We start from the raw sequence: 22,329 nt of genomic DNA, 5'->3' as shown, positions 1-22,329 counted from the left end.
CAATACTTTTAACTAGTCTACAGACCTCATTCAAATTTTTAAAATTATCATACTGTGTCCTTTTTCTGGTCCAGGATCCAATCAAGAATCTATTTTGTCTGATATAAATATAGCCATCCCAGCTCTCTTATGATTGACATTATTGTGGTATATCTTTTTGTGTCCTCTCTTTTCAAGATGTGTTGTGTTTTCCAAAGGCAATTCTAGTTAGTACACAATATATATTTGGGTCTTGCATTTTTATCCAGTCTGACAATCCCTGCCTTTTAATTGGAGTATTTATATTCAGTGTTGTTATTGATATGATTGAGTTTAAATTTACCATCTTGGTATTGTTTTCTATTTGTCCCATCTGTTGTTTGTTCTTTCTTACTCTCTGTTTCTGCCTCATGCTGGATTATTTTTTATGACCCCCATTTTACCGTTACTATTGACCACACCTCGTTGATATATATATATATATATCACAATATATTACTAGAAAAAATGAATCAAAAAAACCAAGACATGCAAATTTCTTGAATGGCAGTGCCTGGCATATATAGGTGAAAATTATTTATTTCTAAAATATAGAAAAATATATTTTCTAGTAGTATATTAGAGATATATACACACACAAGCAAACATATACTTACATATATAGATCTTTTTACTAGTTGCTTTAGAGTTAATAATATGCATTTTAAACTTATCACAGTCCATCTTCAAATAATATTGTACTATTCCACATAAAATATAAGAACATTACAGTATACTTTTATTTCCCTTCTCCTGTCCTTCATGCTATTGTTATCATACATTTTGCTTCTACATGTTATAACTCCACAAATTATTATTATGTTTTTGCTTTAAACATGCAGTTATCTTTTAAAGAAATAAACATAAGAAGAATAAAATGCCTTTTTATTTATTTGTATTTTTACCAGAAAAAATTTTGAGGTTTAAGCATATCTGAATTTTTAACTTCATGAATGAAGATAATGATTTCTCTAGCCAGAAACTCGTCTAGTATTAGATATGTTTAATTCTATGTTGTTTGAATAGTTTTGAAACTTAATTACTTCTAAGATAGCTGGACCTATATTATCATTTAGGTATCTCAATGATATTTCCAAATTATTCTTCCAGTTTTCTGAGAATGTAGTAAAGCTAGGAAGCCTGTCTTAGGAAACTTCACATAAAATCTTGTCCATTGACCCTTGGTTTAGAACCTCTGTTTTTGAAGTAAATATTTCTACATATATACTATTTATTGTATAGTTATCTTCTGTGTTTTAAGATATTTCTTTTGACTACTGATGTGGTTTTGATAGGGCCTTCTAATATTTTGGTTTTGTGTGTATAAAACAGAAATGTTCAGTTTAATGAATTGTTACAAAATAGGAACCTATGTAACCATGATATAGATCAAGAAATGGAACGTTGCTGGCACTCCTGAAGCCCCCTACACACCCCTTCTAAGCCACAGCCCCCTCATTTCCATCTGGGGGAAACTCTTCCCTGGAATTTTATGATATTTTCTTTTTTACTTTCCTTTGTAGTTTTATAAGCTAACTATTCTATAACGAATGTATTCTTTTTTTTCCTTTTTGAACTTCATATAAATGGCATCATATAGTAATAGAAATAGTATGAGGAAAGATTCAGTAAACTAATTCATGCAAAGTAGCAGAATTTCCTATTATTCTTTTTTATACTTTATGACTCAGGTTTTAATTTATCAATTGAAATATATCACTGTATTCATGCAGAGATTTTAAAATAGTTTTGATGTATAAGATAATTTACAAAGATCCTAGCCTCTTTGAAAACTAGCACTTCCTAATTGGAGAGGATTCTTATACGTAATGAAAACTGGCCGTGTCATATGACAGTGCCCTCTGCTGTCGTCAGCGCAGATCGCATTAGGGTGCTGCAGTTTCTTCTGTGAGGAGGAAGTAGTCATTGGCTTTAGGGACAACATGAGACTAAATATAAAATGCTGTGTGTGTGAAAGGATTAAACACTTTTCTCACTTTACCTTGAAATACAAGTACTTATGAAATATATAATTTAAGTATATAAAGTATGTATTTAAATATATAATTTAATATGTTTAAAGAATTCTAAGCTATATGTGACTGTGCATTATTACACTTAATAAACCTCTACATAAAAGTCAGTGCAAATTAAAATTTGATAGGTGTCCTTTGGAGAAAGTGTACCCTCTAACACGGAGTCTGGTGTTCATCTTTAAGCATTTATTAGACTTTTGCATCATCCTTCATGTTCATTCCTGATCTGCGTTTGGGTATAGTCAGGGTTTAGGACAGAAGGCAAAAATCACAGGAAAAATAATCATGCTATTTAATCCTTTAATACTGCTAATTTGCCTTGCTATGTTTGTCTCTAAATGAAGCAAGTGTCATATGTCCTGAAGCTTCATAAAATATTTAGTGTTATTGGTTATGAGATGTCTGAGGGTACTGCCCTCATCACATATATCCAGTAACATGCCAGATACATTCACAGAGCAGTTTCCAATGAAGCCATGTTCATTTGTGGACCAACTTTTCTGGAAATGGTGTCTTCGTTCATTAAACGTATGTTTAGCACGTGTATATGCCAGGCACCACCATTCAAGAAACTTACGTCTTGATTTCTTATTTTATTTTTCTAGTAATATATTTTTATTACGTTTTATAAAATTATTGGTCCACAACCAATCAGAAATTTTTAAAAAGTAGGGAACTGATCTTTCACCATAGAAAAGCACTGTCCTAGACTATTCAGCTCTTTTTAACTTACACAGCAAAAGCAAAAGTTCTTTTTCTTTTAAGATTGGCCCTGCACTAACATCTGTTGCCAATCTGCCTCTTTTTTTCTTTTTTCTCCCCAAAGCCCCAATACATTTTGTGTGTCATAGTTGTCGAGTTGTAGCTCTTCTCTGTGGGACGCCGCCTCAGTGTGGCTTGATGGGTGATGAGTAAGTCCGTGCCCAGGATCCAAACCGTTGAACCCTGGCCACCGAAGCAGAATGCGCAAACCTAACCACTATGCCACCAGGCTGGCCCCAAAAGGTTCTTAAACGTTAGAGGCTAATAGAGAAGATTTCATCCTGAACTACATGAGTAGCCACAGTTTCAAGGAAGTGATAAATCATTATAAGTTGCTCTGATGATTTTCCCCTTAACTTTATCAGTACCCTGTCAGTTATCTTATATGACAAGTTGCTTTAATTGTATTCTAAAAATATCTGCTTGTTCCAAAAGAACACCGAAAGCTTTCATAGCATTGTGATGAAAAGATAAGTTCCTTCCTTAGGTATATATTGTTGGCCCTTTTTAGCTCATTTAACTTTCTTACTTTGGAGAACTGCCTGGAATGCACTCAGCTGACGCTTTTATCCCTGCTGCTCTTCTGTTACCCGTGGAAAATATTTCAGAAGATGAGAGAGATGCTTAATACGAATGTTCAAAGAAATAAGCTCATACAGCATTCTAGCATTCCCCCACCCCCGGCCCCCAAACCCTGTAAGCGTTAGCCGATAAGACATATAATGAATTAATGTGTCAGGAGCACTCAGGTCTACTTGGCATATATAGACCCTCATAGTAAATTGCATTCAGTTGAGTGAGAATTTTCATGTAAAACATTTTTAGAGAAAATGGTTTTTTAAAAACATTTTTAAAAGCAAGAGATTAACTTATGAATTAAAAATTGGTATTCTCGGTGCTCAGAATCTAGTCACTTGAGCATTACTTTTCCCTTTTAGACAAAATTGATGTGAGGGAATGAAAAGCTAGAACTGTGATAAAATAATTTGCTTCTAATTTTTAGTCTGTCTTGACTAATTAATATTTAGAATGAAATATAAATTAAGAAAATATTTATATGTGTATTAGTTTTCTATTGCAGCCATAACAAATAACCACAAATTTAGTGGCTTAAAACAGTATCAATTTATTATCTCACAGATGTGTAGGTCCCAAGTCCGGCTGGGCTTAGATGGTTTCTCTAAACCTGGTCACACAAGGCCAAAATCAGTATGTTGGAATGTGGGCCTACTCAGATAATCCAGGATAATTTCTCTATTTTAATGTATGTAACCTTAATTCTATCTGCAGTCCCTTCTGCTATGTAAGGTAACATATGCACAGGTTCCAGGGATTAGGGCATGGATGTCTTTGCGGGACCATTCTACCTGCAACATATGGGCTTGGGGGCATAGAGAATCTAATTACCAGATTTTTTGCTAACTTTTACATTCCTGTTAATCACCAATGAAAATTGGTGACTATGTTGTTCTAAGTTAGCTTTGTAAATTGTATTTTTATGTTTTTAACTTTTTTAGATACTTTCGGAAAACATTAATAATAGTTCCTATATATACTGAATTTTAAAGGTTCACTGATACATTATTTTAAGCCTAATTATAGTATGGTTTCTTAGATTGGTTTCAAGCTCAAAATTCCAGAATGTGCTTTAGGAGGTACTTAAACACCCATTCCTTGATTCTACTTTCTGTCTTATTGCACATCATTCAAAGAAAGGGGGAGAGTGGAGAGAAAAGAAAATCTCTCAAAACTACCCTAGGAAGTAGCAAATGACAAACGCAGACTGCTTGTCTTTTAGCATCAACTTTTGGTAGTTAAAAGCATGTAAACATTTTAATTACATGTCTAATATTTAATTTTTTCCTATTGAATTTGGTGCAAGAGAGAAACTAGAATTGTATTTTTTGTTTGGAAATAATTACAAACTTACAGAAAAGGTGCAAGAATGATACAAAGACTTTCCCTGTACCATTCACTTAGACTCACCAATTTTTAACATTTTCCTGTTTTGTTTTTATTTTCTGCCTCTCATATGTGTCTGTGTTTGTTTATATATGTGTGTGTATATATATTATTTTTTTCTGAGAAATTTTAGAGTATGTTGCAAACATCTTACTTTTTTACTCCTTTGTATATATATTCAGGAAATTTCACCTTGATGCAATACTCTTATCTAATATACTCTCCACATCCCAGTTTTGTCAATTTGATGATAATGTCCTGTATAGCATTGTTGTCCTCCATTGCAGGATCATGTACTGCATTTAGTTGTCAGATTTCTTTACTCTCTTTTAATCTAGAAGAGTTCCTCAGCCTGTCTTTGTCTTTCCCGTCATTGACGTTTTTAAAGAAAACAGGCCAGATTTTGTTTGTTGTTTTTTAATAGATTGTTCTTCATTTTGAGGTTTTCTGATGTTTTCTCATTATTGGATTCAGGTTGTGTATCCCTGGATAATATCCCTACAAAAGTGCTATTGTACTCTTCTCGGGGTATCACATCTGGACCCATACGATGTTCTGCCCATGGTTGGTGATGCTAATTTTGATCATCGTGTCAAAATGTTTGGTTTCTCCATTATAGATGCTCTTTTCCCTGTTGTAACCAATCAGTAATCTGTGGGAGATGCTTTAAGGCAAGTCTAATACTCTGCTTTTCACCGAACTTTCTTTACTAGATTATTCTTTCCCAAACCATCTTTACTATGATGCTTGCAAATTTATATTTCTCTAACTCCAACACTCCTCCATGTATATCCGTTGTTATTCTGCTATAAAGAAGAGCTCTTCCTTACCCTTTCCTTGTGCGTTTTGCTTATTTTGCTATAGGACATTTGGCTTTTTTTCCCCTTAATTTTTATAAATTCTTTAAATATTAGGGATATTTGTCATTATCAATGATATATTTTTAATATATTTGCCCAGCTTGTCATTCTGTCTTTTAACTTTGCTTATGTGTTGTTGTTGTTTGTTTGTTTTTGCCATGCAAGGCTTTATTTTATTAATATGGTCCTATTTATCAATCTTTTCTTTAATTGCATATGGATTTTGAGTGTTTTTTAAAAAGCCTTTCCATATGCAAAGATTGTAGAGGAATTAACTCATGGTTTCTTCTTGAACTTGTATAGTTTTCTGTTTTACATCTGCATTATAATCCATTTTTTAGTTTATTTTTATATATGGAATCAGTAATGAATCTTATTTTTTTTCCCAAGTGGCTATCCATTTGTCTCAACGCTATTTAAGAACTTCTGCGTTCTAGTGAATTGAGATACCACCTTATCATATACTAGATTTCTGCATGTAGTTGTGTCTGCTGATAGATATTCTATTCCTTTAGTCTGTTTGCCTACTCATGTGCCAGTACAACACAATTTTATTATCGAGTATTTTTAATATGTTGTAATATCTGGTAGGGCTAGTCCCTGCTTATAGCTTTTTTTCAGTATTTTCCTAGCTATTCTTGCAGGTTTATTTTTTCTATAGGAGCTTTCATATCAGTTTGTCTATTTCCAGAATAAAACCAGGTGTTGATATTTTTTATTTGGCTAACATTAAATTTATAAATTAATTTAGGGGGAACTGACCTCTTGATAATGTAAGACACACTAACCAAGAAACAGAGATGTCTTAACATTTGTTCAAGTCTGTGTTTGTATCTCTGAGGGGAGTTTTATAGTTTTCTCTGTAGATTTTTTTAAAAAATATTTCATTGTAAATTTATTCCAAAATATTTTTAAAAATTTTTGTTGCTATTGCAAAGTGAGTTTTGTCTTCCTTTATGTTATCTAATTGATTATTATAAGATGAAAGTTTATAGGATGAAGTTCTTTTTATGTTAAATTTATATGCTGCTACTTCCCTGAATTTTTCTATTGTTTGAGTGGTTTTGTCATTGATTCTTTCGAGTTTTCTAATTATATTATAGAGATAGTTTCAGTTTTTCCCAACTATTATCTCCTTAATAGTTTTCTATTCTTAATACCTGCAGTACAGTATTAAACAGTAGTGGAAGGACTTGGCATCCTTGCCTTGTTCTGACCTTTGTGGACATGCCTTTAGGGTTTCCTCTTTAAATAAGATGCTGGCTTTAGGATGGAGGTTTATATTTGTCTATTGATTCATGCTGAGGAATTATCCTTCCATTCCTATTTTTTCAAGAGTTTTGAGATACTGAATTTGATCTAAGGATTTTTCGGCATCTTTGGAGATAAATGGTTGTTCTCCATAGACCTATTAATATGATTAATTATATTAATTGACGCCTAATATTAATTAAAGTATAAACCCCTTTTAGTCATGGTGTATGATTTTCTTAATGTGGTAGTAAAATCTATTTGATAATATTTATTTGGGATTTTTGCTTTGATATTTGTATTAGTTATCTATTGCTGAGTAATAAGTCACTCCATAATTTAGCAGCTTAAAACACAAACATTTATTGTCTCTATTATATGAGATAAAATACAAACATTTATTATTTCTGGGGGTCAGGAATCCACATATGGCTTGGCTGGACGCCTCTGGCTCAGGGTCTCTCATGAGGCCGTATTCAAGATGTCAGCCAAGCTCAACTGAGGGAAGATCTGGGTCTAAGCTCAGTCAAGTGGCTGTTGGCAGCCTCAGGTCCTCACTGACTGTTAGCTGGGGATATTGATTTCTTGACCTGGCTTTGCCATAGGGCTGCTTACAACCTGGAAGTTTGCTTCCCCTAAAGTGAGAGTTCTGGGAGAAAGAGAATACACAAGACGGACACCCACAGTCTTTTTGTAACCTAATCTTGGAAGTGACATCCCATCTCTTTTGCTATATTCTGTTTGTTAGATGCGAGTCACTAGGTCCAGTCCACACTCAATGGGAGAAGATTAAACAAGGGTGTAAATACCAGGAGGCAGTGATCATTGGGGGCCATCTTGGAGACTGCCTACTACAAAATACATAAATAATAATAGTCTAATTTTATTTTTTTGTGTTATATTTATCAAATTCAGGTATTGAATTTGATACACTAATGAAGTAAGTGTTATACTTACTTCATTAAAAGAATTGTGATGTTTCCTTCATTTCCTATCTCAAAAACAACCTTGACTGACGATTGGATTAAGAAAATGTGGTATATATATACAATGGAATACTACTCAGCCATAAAAAAAGACAAAATCGTCCCATTTGCAACAACATGGATGGGCCTGGAGCGTATTATGTTAAGTGAAATAAGCCAGAAAGAGAAAGACAAACACTGTATGATCTCACTCATATGTGGAATATAAACCAACACATGGACAGAGAAAACTGGACTGTGGTTACCAGGGCAGTGGGGGTGGGGGGTGGGCACAAGGGGTGAAGGGAGTCATATATGTGGTGATGGACAAACAAAAATGTACAACCCAAAATTTCACAATGTTAGAAACCATTAAAACATCAATAAAAAAAAAAAACAATCTATATGGAATTGGAACTGTATGTATGTAAAGATTTGGTAAAATTGCTCTGTGAAATCATCTGGGTCTGGTGCTTTTTTCTTTTGATAAGTCCAATGGCATTATAATTCTTTTGCCCTTATAAGTTATTTGATGGGTTTTTGTTTTTGTTTTTGTTTTGCCTGGAGGCCCTGAGTTTTCTCTATCTTTAAACTCTAATACTTCTATTAGGACATGTCTCAGAGTTGATCCTTTAGAGTCAATTTTCCCAGATGGCCAGTAGACTCTTTCAATGGGTAAATATTAGTTGTTTCAGCTACTCCAATAATACATATATTAAATCTTCTTTGCCTATTTCTTTGACTCTTTCTTTTTTTGACCAGTTCTCATTCTCTTGGTTGTTTTCCTGCTTTTCTTCAATGCCCTTTATTAAATTTTCATTCAAACCTATTCTTGTCTTTTTCTTCTATTTCTTTCTTGAGTTCAATCAATTCTCATTCATTTTGTCTCCCCACCCCCTATGCTTTTTTGGGTTTTTTTTGGTCCATTTCTATTCCTGGTTTTTAAATTTCTGATTCAAGATTTTTCTTTTTTCAAATAACTACAGGCATACCTCATTTTATTATGTATCGCTTTATTGTGCTTCACAGATATTGTATTTTTACAAGACCATTCACCAGCAGAAAGATTACAACTTATTGAAGTCTCAGATGATGGTTAGCATTTTTTAGCAATAAAGTATTTTTTAATTAAGGAATGTACATTGTTTTTTTAGACATAATGCTATTGAATACTTAATAGACTATAGTATAGTATAAACATAACTTTTATATGCACTGGGAAACAAAAAAATTGTTGTGACTCACTTTATTGAGATATTCACTTTATTGTGGTGGTCTGGAACCAGACCCACAGTATCTCCAAGATATGCCTATATGCTGTTTGAAGATATTGAATTCAGTTTGGAGTGATCATTACAGTTTTTTCCTTCAGTTTCATGATTTTTCTTGGGGAGGGAGGTGCTTTTCATGAGATGAAATGTTTGCATTTACATTTTCTGCTTTATTCTTACAGTAGATTTCTATAGAATTGGCTTGATGTTTTCTATTTCTGAGTATTTTGTCGCTAGGATTCCTAATTTGAGAGTGCCATCTTCTAAAAGTTTAGTTATTGAATGACATTGGTGATGGTGATAACAGTGGAAATGGGACAGGAGTTGGCATGACTTGTATCTCTTCTGTTTCCACAGAATCCTTATTTTTCCCCTCTTATTATTTTTTTCTTTTCTTTTCTTTTATTTCTCCAAGGGCATCACCCCTCCTCTACTTATCTGGGTCTTCTGAGTTCAGAAGCTATGCATACACAAAACTGTCACTTTCAGCCTTACTCATTTTCAAGCTCTTGTTCTATTAGTCAATCTGTGAACTACCAAATCCCAGAATTGTGCTCAGGCTTTTAGAACATAGTGTTAGACTTCCATATTCTGGGGGTGACTCTGATGGTGCTTCCTCAAAGTCTGTTATGCCCCTCTCCTGTTTTGCATGGAGGCATTAAGCCTCCTCTTTATACTCTGTACCCATTGGCTTGCAACAGCAGCAGGAAATCTTTTTTTAATTTGGTGTTCATTTCTGTACTTACAGATAATTTTAAAGATGTAGTATTCTCTGTCTCTGAATAATCTGTAGGTGTGGATCATGTCTGGTTTTCTTTTGCTCCTCGTTAATTTTGTAACTTTGGGAAGGATGTATAGGGAGATTAGGAATCAATCAGCAGCGAATATCCTCCAGACTAACCTCTGAAATTTTATTTTTTAAAACTGCAGCAGATTTATCAGTGAAGTTTTCCAAACATTTAAGAAGGAAATAACACCAATCTTACATAAACTCTTTCACCAAATAGAAAAAGAAGTTATTTTTCCCAACTCTTTTAATAAGCATATTTATTCCAAAACTTAAAAATGACATTATAAGGAAGAAAATTATAGACCAGCCTCTCTTATGAACATAAATATAAAAATTCTTAACAAATGTTAACAAATTTAATCTAATGATAAAAATGATAATACATCATGACCAAGAGGGGCTTATTCCAGAAGTGCAAGGTTGGTTTAACGTTAGAAAATCAATCAGTATAATATACCAAATTAACAAAAAAAGGGAGAAAAATCAAATTACAACATTGATAGATACAGAAAAAGCACTTGACAAAATTCAATATTCATTCATGATAAAAGCTCTTAGCAATCTAGGAGGGAACTTTCTTAGTCTAATAAAGAACATTTGCAAAAATCCTACAGCAAACATTTCATAATGATAAAACTATGAAAGCTTTCCCTTTGATATCAGGCACAAGGAGAGTCCTGTCACCGCTTATGGTCATCATTGTACCAGATCCTAGACAGTTCAGTAAGGCAAGATTAAAGAAGAGGGATTGGATTATAAGAAATAAGACCTTATTATTCACAGATGACATAATTGTGTACATGTAATGTCCGAAAGAATATGTAGCCAATCTATTAAAATTAATAAGTTAATTTTGTAAGTTTGTTGGCTGCAAGGTCCATAAAAATCAATAGCATTTCTATATGCCAGCAGCAAACAAATAGACAACAAAATTTTAAAAACAATACCATTTACAGTAGCATTAAAAAAAAAAAAACTAATACCTAGGAACAAATCTAACAAAAGGCGTGTCAGACCTCTACACTGAAAACTAAAAAACATTACTGAGAGAAATTAAAGAAGACCTAAATAAATAGTGAAATATACCATGTCCATGAAATATAAGACTTGATATTGTAAAGATTCACTTCTCCCCAAAATTAATCTACAGGTTCAGTGTAATGCCAGTAAAAATCCCAATATGTTTGTGTGTGTGTGTGTGAATTGACAATCTCTAAAATTCATTTGGAAATGCAGAGTACGAAGAATGATCAAAGTAGTCATGAAAAACTAAGTTGGAAGGTTTATACTACCAGAGAGCAAGCCTATTATAAAACTATATTAATGTAAACAGTATGCTATTTGTACAAGGGTAGAAAATCTGACCAGTAGAGTCCAGAAATAAAAATAAGGCCATTTAATTCAACACAAACGTAACCCTTTAGTGCAGTGAGGAAAGAATGGTCTCTTCAGTAAGGGTATGTGTTTGTGTAAAATCAGTTCAGATGAATTGCAAATCTAAAAGTGAAAGGTCAAACAGTTAAGGTTTTTGAAAGAAAATGTAGGAGAATATCTTTGTAATCTTGAAGTAGTCAAAGATTTCTTAAACAGGACATAATAATCACTAACCAGAAAGAAAAAGGTTGATAAATTAGATTATATTAAAATGAATAACTTCTGTCTGTCAACGACACAACTAAAAGAATGAAAATGCAACCCACAGAGAGAAGAATATCTCAATATTTATATCTGGTAAAAGACATATCTAGAATATATAAAGAACTCCTTCAAAGCAATAAGACAGACAACCCAATTACAATAAATGGGCAGAAGACTTGAACTGACTTTTCACAGGGGATATCTGAATGGCCAAAAGATACGTTAAAAAGTACTCACCTTCATTAGTCATCAAAGAAATGCAAATTAAAATCACAATGCCTTTCTACTATGCACCCACCAGAGAGGGAAAATGAAAAACATGGAATGTATCAAGTGTTTCAAAGGTATGGAGTAACTGGAACTCTCATAAACTACTGATGTGAGTGTAAATTGGCACAAAATTTTGGAAAATGGCCAGTATCTACTAGAATTGAATGTCATATACCCTGTGACACTAATTCTACTCCTAGGTATATGTGGTAAGCAGAATAATGGCCCTCTAAAATTGTCTATAGACTAACCCCCGGATCCTGTGAATATGTTCCATTATATGGCAAAGGGGAATTAAGTTGCAGATGAAAATAAAGTTGCTAATTAGCTGACTTTAAAATAGGGAGATTATCCTGGTGGGTGGCCCAGTCTAATCACAAGGGTCCTTAAAATGAAAGAGGGAAGCTGAAGAGTTCAGAGTCGGAAAAGGAAATACGATGACAGAAGCAAGGTCAGAGTGATGAGATGTGAGGAGGACTCAACTCACCACTGCAGGCTTTGAAGATGTTGGAAAGTGGCCATGAGCCAAGAATTGTGGACAACCTCTAGAAGCGGAAAAAGGCAAGGAAATGGACTCCTAGAGCCTCCAGAGAGGAATGCAGCCCTACCATCATCTTGATTTTAAGCCAGTGAGTCTCACATTGGACTTTTAACCTACAAAACTGTAAGATAAAGTTGTGTTGTTTCAAGCCACTAGAGTTATAGTAATTTGTCACAGCAGCAATAGAAAACTAATACAGTATAAATCCAATAGAAATGCATACCGACGTTCACCTAAGGATATGTACTAGAATGTTCATAGCAGCACCATTCATAATAGCTAAAAACTGGAAACAACCTTAAATGGCCATCAACAATAGAAGGGATAAATCATGGTAGACAAAGTTAGTTGAATTATCTTAATGGCTATGTCATTAAACTATGATAGTCTGATGAATTCATTTCCAATGTAAAAATTACCTGCTAAAATAATATTGACCAATTTAAGACCAATGTTGGCTGGTCAGGGGTATCCTGTCTTTTGAGATACTGGATATAACACTGAAATATTATTACTTATTGGTCTCTTTTCTAGAATTCACACAGAAGTTCACTATTTGGTTAATATATAGAATATTTTATAAAAGTTAAAATATGCATGGTATGATTCTCATCAACTTCAGGACATTAGTTGCCACTGGGGAGAGAAGGAAGTCAGGAAGAGACAGGAAAGAGATGAGAACAGAGTTGAGAAATAAATGTGGCAAAATGTTAACATCTGTTAAATCTGGGTAGTGGGTACATGAGTATGTTATTATTTTTTGTGTATTTGAAATATTTTGTAACTAGAAAAAGTTCTTAACATAATGCATTAATTCCACTAACAATGATATACACCTTTTTTTCACATTCAGTCAGGCCTTAATTAGATTTCTAGCCGCTGCTGTTCTTTAAAGTGACAGCAGAGGAGCCAGTCATGCCTTTATATTCTGGTTTACTAAGTTAACATTGGGGGGAAAAAATTTATTTGGGGTTCTGGAACTATGCAGGTCTAGTGTCTACGCTTAGGAAATTTGGACTCCTCAACAAGTGTTACAGCGTTTTTAACATTCACCTAAAAGTAGTATGTTATAGGTCCAGCAAATCCTCATTTTTTTCTTTTTAACAGAGATCTTTTTCCCTACTGTCTTTACTTACTAACAACTAAAACAGTAAAACAAAACGAATTCTTGAAAGTTAGCCAAAAGTTATCCAGAAGGAGAAAGACAGATGAGGAGTGATGGTGGTGGTGGGAGCCAGTTGCTGTAGTGCTATGAGGGGAAGGTATAAGGAAAATTAATAGCACAACAGAGTGAACGGAAAGTCAGGCTTAAGTACTTCCATTGAGCTTTTAGATGGTGTGGTAGACAGAATAATGGCCCCCCCGAGATGTCTGCCCACACTTTGTTATTCCCCAGAACTTGTTATTATATTAACATTTGGCAAAAGGGACCTTGCCAATGTATTTTAGGTTCCAGACTTGAAAATGGGGAGATTATCCTGGATTATTCAGGTGTACCAATTGAATCACATGAGCCTTTAAAAATAAATACATGAGGCAGAATGGGAAGTCAGAGAGATTGGAAGCCTGAGAAGGCTTTGAAGATGGAGAAAGAGACCATGAGCCAAGGAATGCAGGTGGCCTCTAGAAGATGAGAACAATCCTCCAGCTGAAAGCCAGCAGAGAAACAGGGATCTCAGTTCTAAAATCGCATGGAACTCAATTCTGCCAACAACCTGAATGAGTTTGGATGTGCGTTAATCCCCAGAGACTCCAGAAAGGCAGGCAGTCCTGCCAACACCGTCATTCAGCCTCGTGTGACTCTAAGCAGAGGACCTAGCTGAGCCATGGTGTACCCAGACTTCTGACCTACAGAACTGAGATAATGGGTATTTTTTAAGCCACTAAGTTTGTGTTACAGCATCAGTAGTAAATAATACAAGTGATATTTTTTAAATATTTATCGTGTTTTCTGATTATAAAAGGATATGTGCTCATTCTAGTGAATATGAATGACCTGGAGATTTTATTAAAATGCAGTTCTGATTTCATAGGTCTGGGGTGAAGTCTGAGATGATGCTGATGTTGCTGGTCCACAAATCACACATTGAATAATAAGGTTCTAAATTGTTTTTAAAATACAGTTAAGTGCAGAGTGAAAAACTAAAGTTGCTACCATCCGAAGATGACTCGCGTTAGTACTGTGGTGTGCTTTCATCCTGGCTTGTTAAATAGACATGTAGTTTTCTATTTTTTAAAAATTAGGCTCACATGGTATATAGTTTATATTTAATGACAGTGTTTCCATATTATTATATATACTATGAAAATATGAATTTAATATATATAAAATATTCCATTAATATGGATGTACTAAAATATACTCCTTTGGTTGTTTCCAGTTTTTCTTTATCATGATTAATACTGTGATAACTATCTTATACATAAGGCTTTGTCCACTTTTCAGATTATTTCCTTAGATTAGAATAAATCCTGTAAGGAGTTCAAGTCCTTAATCAAAGGACATGAAAATGTTCAAGACTTTTGATATATATTGCCAGGATATCCTCCAGGAAAGATTCTACCAATTTATACTACTACCAGCAGTATATGAGTGTCTATTTGAGAGCATCCTTCCTTACAATGAGTATAATCTTTTAAAAAATCTTTTCTGATTTTTATAATCAAAAATTATATTTTAATTAGAATTTTTAGAGGTTTTTGGTGAGGCATAAATTTTCATATGTTCATTGATGTGTGTGTATGTGTGTGTTTGTGTGTATGGTATGAATTGTCTGCATTTTCTTTTCCTGTTTTTCTTTGGAGTATCAAAGATTTAGCTGTTTATCCACTGGATGAAAAACACATTTTTATTCCTCCATCTCCCTAGTGAAATAAAATTCTCAACTATGCAATTTAGAGCCTGCCTATCTAATTTGTTTCCAATCCTAACATTGTTTTCATGAATATAAATAACCCTCAGCCCAAAGTATTAACATTTCCAGCTGCTACCCATTAGTTTAAAGTATATTACAAAGAAAGAGAGCTGTAAATATGCTTGTCCCAAGAGAGCTACTGTAGGCAGCCCTTTTCGTAAAATACTTACTTAATAAATAAAACACAAAATATATATATATACATACATATATATAATAAACACACTTGCACATACACAAATGCGTCCATGCACACACACACACACCAACCAACACATCCTAGAGTCTTTAAAAACTAATTCCATCCTTTGCTGTGGCAGTGCCTGTACTCGGGACATGAGATATCCACCTCAGGAGGCAGTCATCACCCATGTCGCTTTGTTTCCTGGTTACCACAACATTATATGGAAATTCTTACTTCAGAGCCTGTGATATCAAGAAAATCCACCTCTGAGCATGCTGAGATTACTGACTGACTATTAAAATCAGACTTGACAATCCCAAAACATTTTCCTGTCTGCTCCTCCCCAGCTCTACCACCACCACAGACACACACAATTTAAAAAATTCACTCATTCAACTATATACTTTCTTACTCAAGCACTGTCTTTGCTTAAAATAAATGGAGCCTCATGAGGCCAATCATCTGAGTAGGAAATCAGAAAGGCGAGATCATGGGGAGAATCTTTGGGTTCTTTCCTTCTATTTTCCATAATTTGTCTTGAGATGTGATGGCAGGAGAAGGCAGGAGGGAGAAGGTGCTAGGAAAGTACATGTGCAGACAAATACGTGTTTATCTTTAAGGCATGATTTCAAAGTATTGTTTGTGGTCGGAGATGCTGTTGCTAATTATATAATTGTATTACCATATTCCCCCATGTCACCAGTGTGCTTTGTTGTCTTTGGTTCTTACTATGCAATGTAAAAGGACTAGCATGTCTGGTCCTAAATTAAAGTTTATTTAAATCAATGATCCCAAACTTTAAATTTATGACATCATGTTATTTAATTTTGTAGCATCAAAATGCTTTCCTTAAAATTTTAAAATATTTATGCTTTTACTTATATTGCACAATATTCCTTAAGATAATCTTAAGAGAGAGAGATGTCTGTCTATGTTTAAAAAAAAATCAGCTTGGAATCTTCTGCTTCAGCCATATCTGTAGTAGAACACAGTATTATTTCTACCTTTTATTTGGAAATATAAAACTTGTATATTTTGTAGTCTCCATTAACAGATACTGAGGAAGGACAGCACACCATCGTTTGCTGGGCTCACAGTGTGAGTATAGCTGTTTTACTTTTGATACTTTAGGGGTTGAGTGATTTCAGCCCAGGAAACAACTTTATACTACCTCTCCAGCAGAAACACCACGGTTATTTGGAGTGACCTACCTATCAGTGCAACCAGCTTCATAATAATAAAAGCTTAATACACGTCAGGCACTGTGAGGCTACAAAATATATACAACCTTTATATTCCAAATAAATGTATAAATACTACTGTGTTCTACTAGATGTGGCTGAGGCAGAAGATTACACACTGATTTTTTTAAATATACATAAACACACTCCAAGATTCTAATTAAAAGGATTATGGCATATATATGTTCTAAGCAGCTTCCATATATTAAGTCATTTAATACTCATAATCTATCTATGCTTATTATTGCTATTTTATTAGTAAGAATACTGAGGCCCAGAGATGTTAGGTAATTTCATCTTCCTCATCCTCCGTATACCACGTGTCTTTTTTTCTTTGCTGTATTTTACAAGGTGTAGTGTGCAGCCAGTCTAGTGGCCAAGGCAGGCAGTCTGGCTCAAGTCTATGCACATCACATCAAAGCTGTACTGTCTCCCAATACAATTATTTATGTGTTTCCATCTTTTATCACAGAGTTCACTAAAAGTACTGTTCTTTAATAATAAACATTTTTTAAAACTTTTTAACTTGTACTAAAAATTTCCTATTTTAGTAACATTTTATAGTTGTTTTAAAATTGTTTTTCTTGAATACGTTTGTTCAAAGACCCGCAACTTATAATTAACTCATCAGAAAGTAGTAGCACCCTGAGCAGTCCTTTCAGGTATCCACGATGACTTGGCAACACTTGTCAAAGGTGATGGGCTTTACCCAGTTATGGGTAGTTTTTCCTGTCACACTGTTGCTTCCCTACAGTAATGAGTCGTATAACTACATTTGATTAATTCCCTCATCTCCTCTCTCCTAAGGTGTCACAGGAAATTTTAAAACACTGCCAATAATAATTACACTAATAAACAGAAGATACTTAAAATTCTTTTGCTTGTCAAAATAAGGGAGTTTCATATGGTTTTATAAATTGAGTCTGCTGTAAGTCTTCAGAATGTTAAAAATTTAGGTCTTCCAGTATTCTACATATAATGGAATATCCCTTGCAGTACATTATATTGCAGGTGGTACCAGGTAACTGCCTCTAAACTCTAGAAGTAATCAGTGTATAATCCTGTGAGGTCTATCAGGAAGCAGTTTCTCCTTGTGGATATATCTTGTTGGTTGGACATTTTCTTTATAAATTATGGTTATCAACATTTAAAATTTCAGATTTAAACTTTGATTTTTAGATTAATGAACAGTCTTGTCAAAGGTTACCATCTGAATGTTCCATTTCTCTCACTGTTAAACTACCATGCGTTCTTTTGTCACAAGTAGAGTTTGTGGTCCTGTTTTTAACATATATTAAATGTTTATCAGTACACAGGCACACCTTAGGCGTATGATATATAAAGAATGGATGTCAGAGTTTGATCACAACAGGTATTTTACAAGGATTACCTCAGGATTTGTGAGAGTTGTAAAAAATGATTCGAAAAGGCATACCTCACCTTGTCAAATATGGCAAAGGAAAAAAAATACATAGTATAAAGATGATACAGCCTTCTTTAGAAGCAAACAATTCCAAATATAAATGTACTTCCACAGATAATAACTTTTGTTGTCATAGGTGTATCTACATTATCCCAACATCTAGGGCTTTAACCAATTTCTATGTTCAGCTGATTCTAAATGAATTTATTCCTGACATAATCCTTTTCTGTATTGGAGGTATAGCTCTGAGCCAGCATCAGTGTCAATTCCAGGATATAATTTAGAACTGTGACATATTTAATTTATTCTGTGAAAAGCTTTATAGGACTTTTCAGTATTAACAATATTTCTATCTCCAAGGCTATTAGACATTGTTTCTGTCATTTCTATTCTACTTTCTTAATTTTTAATATTGTTTTCTGTTTATTATAACAAGGTGGTACTTCTCATAATTTTGGGCTAGATTCAGATTCTTATGAGGCTTATTCTTTCTTCCTTCCCATTTAAAAACTGTTTATTAAAACCTACTAGTATTTTCATAGCTATTTGCCTCTAAAAGCAATTGTTCATAATTGAGGTAGATTTTCCCTTGTAGGAATTCACAGCTGTGAAGAGAAAATTCTTTCCCAGTGAGTTAATAAATAGGCTTTTGTGAGAATTTTCTACTGGAATATTTCTCCTGATTAAAGGCTCCAAGACTAAGAGTCTGTTGTTCTTGGTGCTAATAGAACCAAACCACACCTGCAGCTGAGCAAAGAACACTTTGGAAAGCCGAACTCACTTAAGGTCTTCTTTTTTGTAATGGGTAATTTGAAAGCAGTCATTTTTCTTAAAAAAATTAAAATTCAGACATGACCTTTGGACCAAATCAGAGGTTTTAACATAAGGAAAGCTTCTCATTGAACCATGCAGTCAAAGTAAAACTCAGGCAGTGTTCCCTAAACAGTATAGCTCTATACAGTCTACTGATAGCACACAATATATAACCAGCAAAGGTGAAGCCTTTTGATATGCCTACTAATTTCTTTGTGTTAACTCCTCTTTATTGTTCCACTTGCTTATTAATCACACTATTCATAAAACTCCCAAGATTTGGGGGGGAAATGAATACCTGCTATAGGAAATCACTGCTCAGTCCAACCCAAACCACTATCAACTTTCTTAATTGTATCCCTGCTTCCACTCTAGACTAGCTAACTACTGTGCGTACCATGTGGTTAAGGGCACACATATGAAGCTAACCTATCTGGGTTTAAATCCTGGCTCTGCCATTGCTGCATGACCTTGAGTGAGCTATTTAATCTCTGTTGCCTCCGTTTCCCCCTCTGTAAAATGAGGATATTACTTACCTCATATGGTTGTTCTGAGGATTAGTTAACATCAAGTTTCTTAAATAACTGGTGTAAGTGCTGTGAAATGCTAAAAAAGACTTAACACAGCAATCAGGGCAACCTTTATAAAATAAGTCAGATGCTACTCACTTGGTCAATCTCCTCTAAATAGCTTCACTCTTAAATAAAATCTGAACTCCTACCTAAGGCCGATACGCCTACCTGTGACTTCATCTGCCCTCTCTGTGCTTGCGCTCCTCCAGCTCCATTAGCCTGCCCCCCAGGGATACTGAGCAGTTCCACTCCAAGGCCTTTGCACTTGCAATTGCCTCTTCCTGGAATACTTCCCCCGCCCCCGATTTTTGCCTCACTCACTCTCTCTCTCTCTCCCTGGTAACTGCACAAATATTCAGAGGCCAGCTCCATCTAAGATAGCACACATGTCCTCATTGTCTAGTCCCTGGACCTGTTCTGTTTTTCTTTGTAGCACTTACTACCCCTGACATTACATTGACTAGTGGTCTCTCTCCTAACTGGAATGTGAACTGAGCACAGGGACTTTATTTTGGTCATGCCCATAGTCCCACACCTAGACCACCTGGGTTGGTAGTGCTTAGTAAATATTTGCTGGAAGATTGGATAGATGCTGGGTTAAAACAATTGATTTTTTTTCCTGAAGACTACTGACCTTAACTTACTATGCATTTTTTTTTCGTGGTATGCACCTAATATCTCCTACTCCCATATTTTCACTTAATCCAAGTTTTCTCATTAGGCCACCACTTACTCTAGGAAGATAAACTTTGGGCTTTTAGAAATAAACATTAAATAAAGACTAGATTCTTATCTGTAAAGGAAAGGGTAAGCCAACACAACAAAAATGCTGACATTGTTTTCAAAGGGAAGTGTTAAGTACCGTGTAGTAAACTGAATTCTAGACATGGCCAGATTTTTTGAATGTTCAGTGTTTAATGATAATATATCTACCTATAAAGATCTATGGAGATTTCAGATCAGATAATGAATAGGTAGTAGTTTATGACTAAAGCATACATACTTAGTTACAATTAAGGTTTTTCTTTTCTCTTTTGCAGATTAATGACGACGGAGAGCGAGATCAGATTTGTCCACAAGGAAATGGGAATAGTACCAAGCTGGGGCGGAGCTGTCCGGCTGGTTGAGATAATTGGCAGCAGACAAGCTCTTAAAGTGTTAACCGGGGCCCTCAAACTGGATTCAAAAAAAGCTTTAGACATAGGAATGGTTGAAGAGGTCTTGCAGTCTTCAGATGAAACTCGATCTCTAGAAGCAGCACAAGAGTGGCTAAAGCAGTTTATCAAAGGGCCACCAGAAGTAATCAGAGCTTTGAAAAAATCTGTTTCTTCAGGCAAAGAGCTTTGTTTAGAGGAGGCATTACAGACCGAAAGAGATCTTGTAGGAACACTTTGGGGTGGACCTGCAAATTTAGAGGCTATTGCTAGGAAAGGAAAATTTAATAAGTAGTTTTTTAAAATATGATGTACTACCAGTAAAACTCCAATGTAATCATTGTAATCATGTGTATAAAAGTTAAATGATATTAAATAGGAACGGCAGAATTACTTTGAAGGCTACCACTGTTATTTGGGTTTTTAATAATTTTTTGAATAGCTGAATTCATTGGCCTAGTTTTCAGTATATTTGGGTATTTACCAAGTAATCTGGAACGTTTGGCTAAAATATACAAAACTTTTGGCTTAAAAATTATTGTTATCAATTCTCAAATTCCCATAATAGTTCTTAGCCTATATCCAAAGATCACTTTTTAAAAGGAAAACTTCTATACAAAACCTATTCCTGGGGTTATCCTTCATAGTCTTTCTTTGTCTTACCTGGAAATAACTTACTTACAAAAATAACTGAATGAACCTTGTAGTTAAAGAACAAAAGTGGAGAGGGATCAGGGGACAAGAAGATGAGAAAAGGTATGATCAATCATTTTCTTCTGCTCCAAGCAGCTGAAATAAAGTAGTCATGGGGAATGGCCCTTCTTTTAAATAAAGATGCTCCCCACTTCCCCCCACTAAAACTTTGGAGCCTCATTTATTTGATCTTTTTAATAATTAGTTTTCTATTTTAAATTATCTACTGAACAGTGATAGCCACTACCTGGAAAGTCTACTGACTCTACAAAATTGGCCATTCATTTGTGTGCACTGGGATTTCTAAACTAGTAGTAAGTACTACTATTTATGTAGTAATGAAGTTGAACTCTAAATCAAAACTGCCTAAGACTTCAAAGGGACTCATGAAGCATCCTGTAACATACATTTGCATTTTACATTAGATTTCTATTTTCTTCTGAAAAGTAACTAACCATTCTTCTTTTATTAACTAGCTATCTTTTAAAAGTAAATTTAATAAAAATACACAATTCAAACTTTTATGATCAGCTCAATAATTCACTTTTAAAAACGTTTAAGTCAAAAAATTAAGTCCCAGTTCTAACCTATCACAACAAGTAAAAGATAATTTCAAAGTAGTGACAGTTTTTATTTGCTATTGTAACATTCAATTCACATTTGAAAATCATACTAAAAATAACTTGCATGTGCTTCATCAACATGACTTTACTGTTTTGAGTTAGGATATAGAGACAAACTCACATTACTTTTTCAGAACCAAATTCTGGATTACCAAGTTAACCCAACACTTCCTACCTTGCCATAAATTCTACAACAATTTATATAAAGTGAATTTCTGTCTACTAATGCTGTTTATAAATAAGCCTATCATTTAATTCAGATTAGTGTTAGAGCACTAATGAAGACTGGCAAGGAAAATCTAAAACATATATAGTCTCTACTATCAGTTATTTAAGAAATTTAAGTC

At 34.2% G+C, this 22,329-nt stretch overlaps 1 protein-coding gene across 3 annotated transcripts in view; it reads left to right on the top strand.

Annotated features, from left to right (window-relative positions):
- The window catches only part of ECHDC1 (ethylmalonyl-CoA decarboxylase 1), a 49,565-nt gene extending 28,494 nt beyond the window's left edge, over positions 1-21,071 (top strand). For all 3 annotated transcript variants that reach the window (XM_087444072.1, XM_087444073.1, XM_087444074.1), the window contains exon 6: positions 20,553-21,071. In XM_087444072.1, coding sequence (XP_087300198.1) covers positions 20,553-20,961 — 409 coding nt within the window. In that variant the 3' untranslated portion in view covers positions 20,962-21,071. The remainder of the gene's footprint in view (positions 1-20,552) is intronic.
- Positions 21,072-22,329: the final 1,258 nt, after the last annotated feature.

The sequence above is a fragment of the Ceratotherium simum genome, chromosome 19 (assembly GCF_057802395.1).
Source record: "Ceratotherium simum simum isolate JZ-2026a chromosome 19, ASM5780239v1, whole genome shotgun sequence".
Taxonomy (NCBI): domain Eukaryota; kingdom Metazoa; phylum Chordata; class Mammalia; order Perissodactyla; family Rhinocerotidae; genus Ceratotherium; species Ceratotherium simum.
The sequence above is the reverse complement of the archived record's forward strand: the minus strand, read 5'-3'. Positions and strand labels throughout refer to the sequence as shown.